The sequence below is a fragment of the Trichinella spiralis genome, assembly GCF_000181795.1.
Source record: "Trichinella spiralis strain ISS 195 chromosome Unknown Scfld4510, whole genome shotgun sequence".
NCBI lineage: Eukaryota > Metazoa > Nematoda > Enoplea > Trichinellida > Trichinellidae > Trichinella > Trichinella spiralis.
In genome coordinates, this window is record NW_003531449.1 from 1 (window position 1) to 1,547 (window position 1,547).

A 1,547-nucleotide genomic window follows, 5' to 3' on the forward strand; every position below is an offset into this window, starting at 1 on the left:
TCGTTCGACTGTCCTGAGTGTCATCGCAAGGTAAAGAATTGGTTTGAATGTAAAAGGAAAAAGATGGGTAATAAAGCATAGTCGACCGTTTCTGAGCCGAAATGTTAGCCATATTACCCTGAACCGTTGTATATTCGCAACGCCATAATCATACCATAAGCCTGTGGGAATACCCAGTGTATATTACGTCCGCACACAGTGTAGGATAATATTCTTACTACTTTCAATGGTCAGTCAGCGGAATTTATGAGCATGTTGTGATTTATTATGTTTTTTACCATTTTCAGCAGGTTTAATAGCGGACATATTGTTTTTGCAGGCGATGTGAATGGCATTGAAATGCACGAAGTGCCGCAGACGCAATTCATACCGCTGTCAGATGTTCTTTGTACAGTTATTTCTGCTTTAAATCGAATTGGCCAGCCGGCAACTATTCAAAGTATCATGGAAGCTCTTCGTCAACAATATGTCGGAATGACCATACCTAAAGAGGTGAGTGAAGCATATATAAAATGAATTTTTCGATTCTAAAAATGGAACGTCTGATATGCATATTTTTTGTGCATTATCGTTTCGATAAATTTTATCAAGCTTTTTTAATCGATTGTAATCAGTATGAAACTTTGTGAAAAAATAATATTTTACAGCTGTTAGAAAATTTTTTTTCATTTCAACACTTATTATTTTGCTCCGGAAATTTGCATTGAAAATTGCATTGAAGAACTTTACACACTTTTCAAATTGTCCACACTTTTTTCAATTGAATGTGCTTACAAACCAGTTTAAAAGTTTACTTTTTCACAGCAGCTTTTATGCACAGATAAATTGCACTGGATTTTTAGAACTAATTTTATACACATTTTGAAATTGTGTATTCATTTTATTGTTACTAGCTGCAGCTGTTAATTTAGCATTGAAATTGGCTTCTTTTTTTTCCTTTCAAAGAATTTGTTGAGCAAACACTGTCATCTGGTTTTATTTTTCATTTTAGATTCAAGTTCGATTCAAAATTAGGCTTTATAAAAGAGGGAATTTGTTATATTCTAATATTTTGCTTTGATTTAGGATATGATTTACGCCGCCATTGGTGGTCTTATGGCTCAGGGTCGACTGTATTGTATGGGCAATCATTATTTCATTTCGACACCGTTTGTACAACTTACGAATCCTGCTTTCTGTATGGGAAATAATCCATATTTTTGGAATGCCGAAGACACGAATGCAGTTGGTGGTGCTGGTGGTCATTATGCACGCAAAATACCTCGAACGTTGAGGTACAAGCTGAGAATTGATCGATTGTTGTATATGTGTATGTATATGTATATGTTTCTTTTAGAACAACTGAAACTTGTTCAAAAGAATGCCAAACGGGCAATAACATTGTAGCTGGACCAGCTTATAGACCACCAGTTGGTGGTAAACCAGCAATTGCATTTGCTAATTTCATAACCGCTGCCGGCCAATGTCATAGAGTGCAAACTGTAACGGATGAATCCAAAACCCATTAACAACCATCCAGAATGCCGGTACCTTGTTTTTTGAAAATA

At 35.5% G+C, this 1,547-nt stretch overlaps 1 protein-coding gene across 1 annotated transcript; it reads left to right on the top strand.

The window, feature by feature from the left end:
* Window positions 1-287: 287 nt before the first annotated feature.
* Window positions 288-1,274, top strand: Tsp_14092 (storkhead-box protein 1; the record flags this gene model as incomplete). Its single annotated transcript, XM_003367294.1, has 2 exons — window positions 288-492; window positions 1,066-1,274. Coding segments are annotated over 2 exons (414 nt in total), but the record flags the coding sequence as incomplete, so codon positions are not given.
* Window positions 1,275-1,547: the final 273 nt, after the last annotated feature.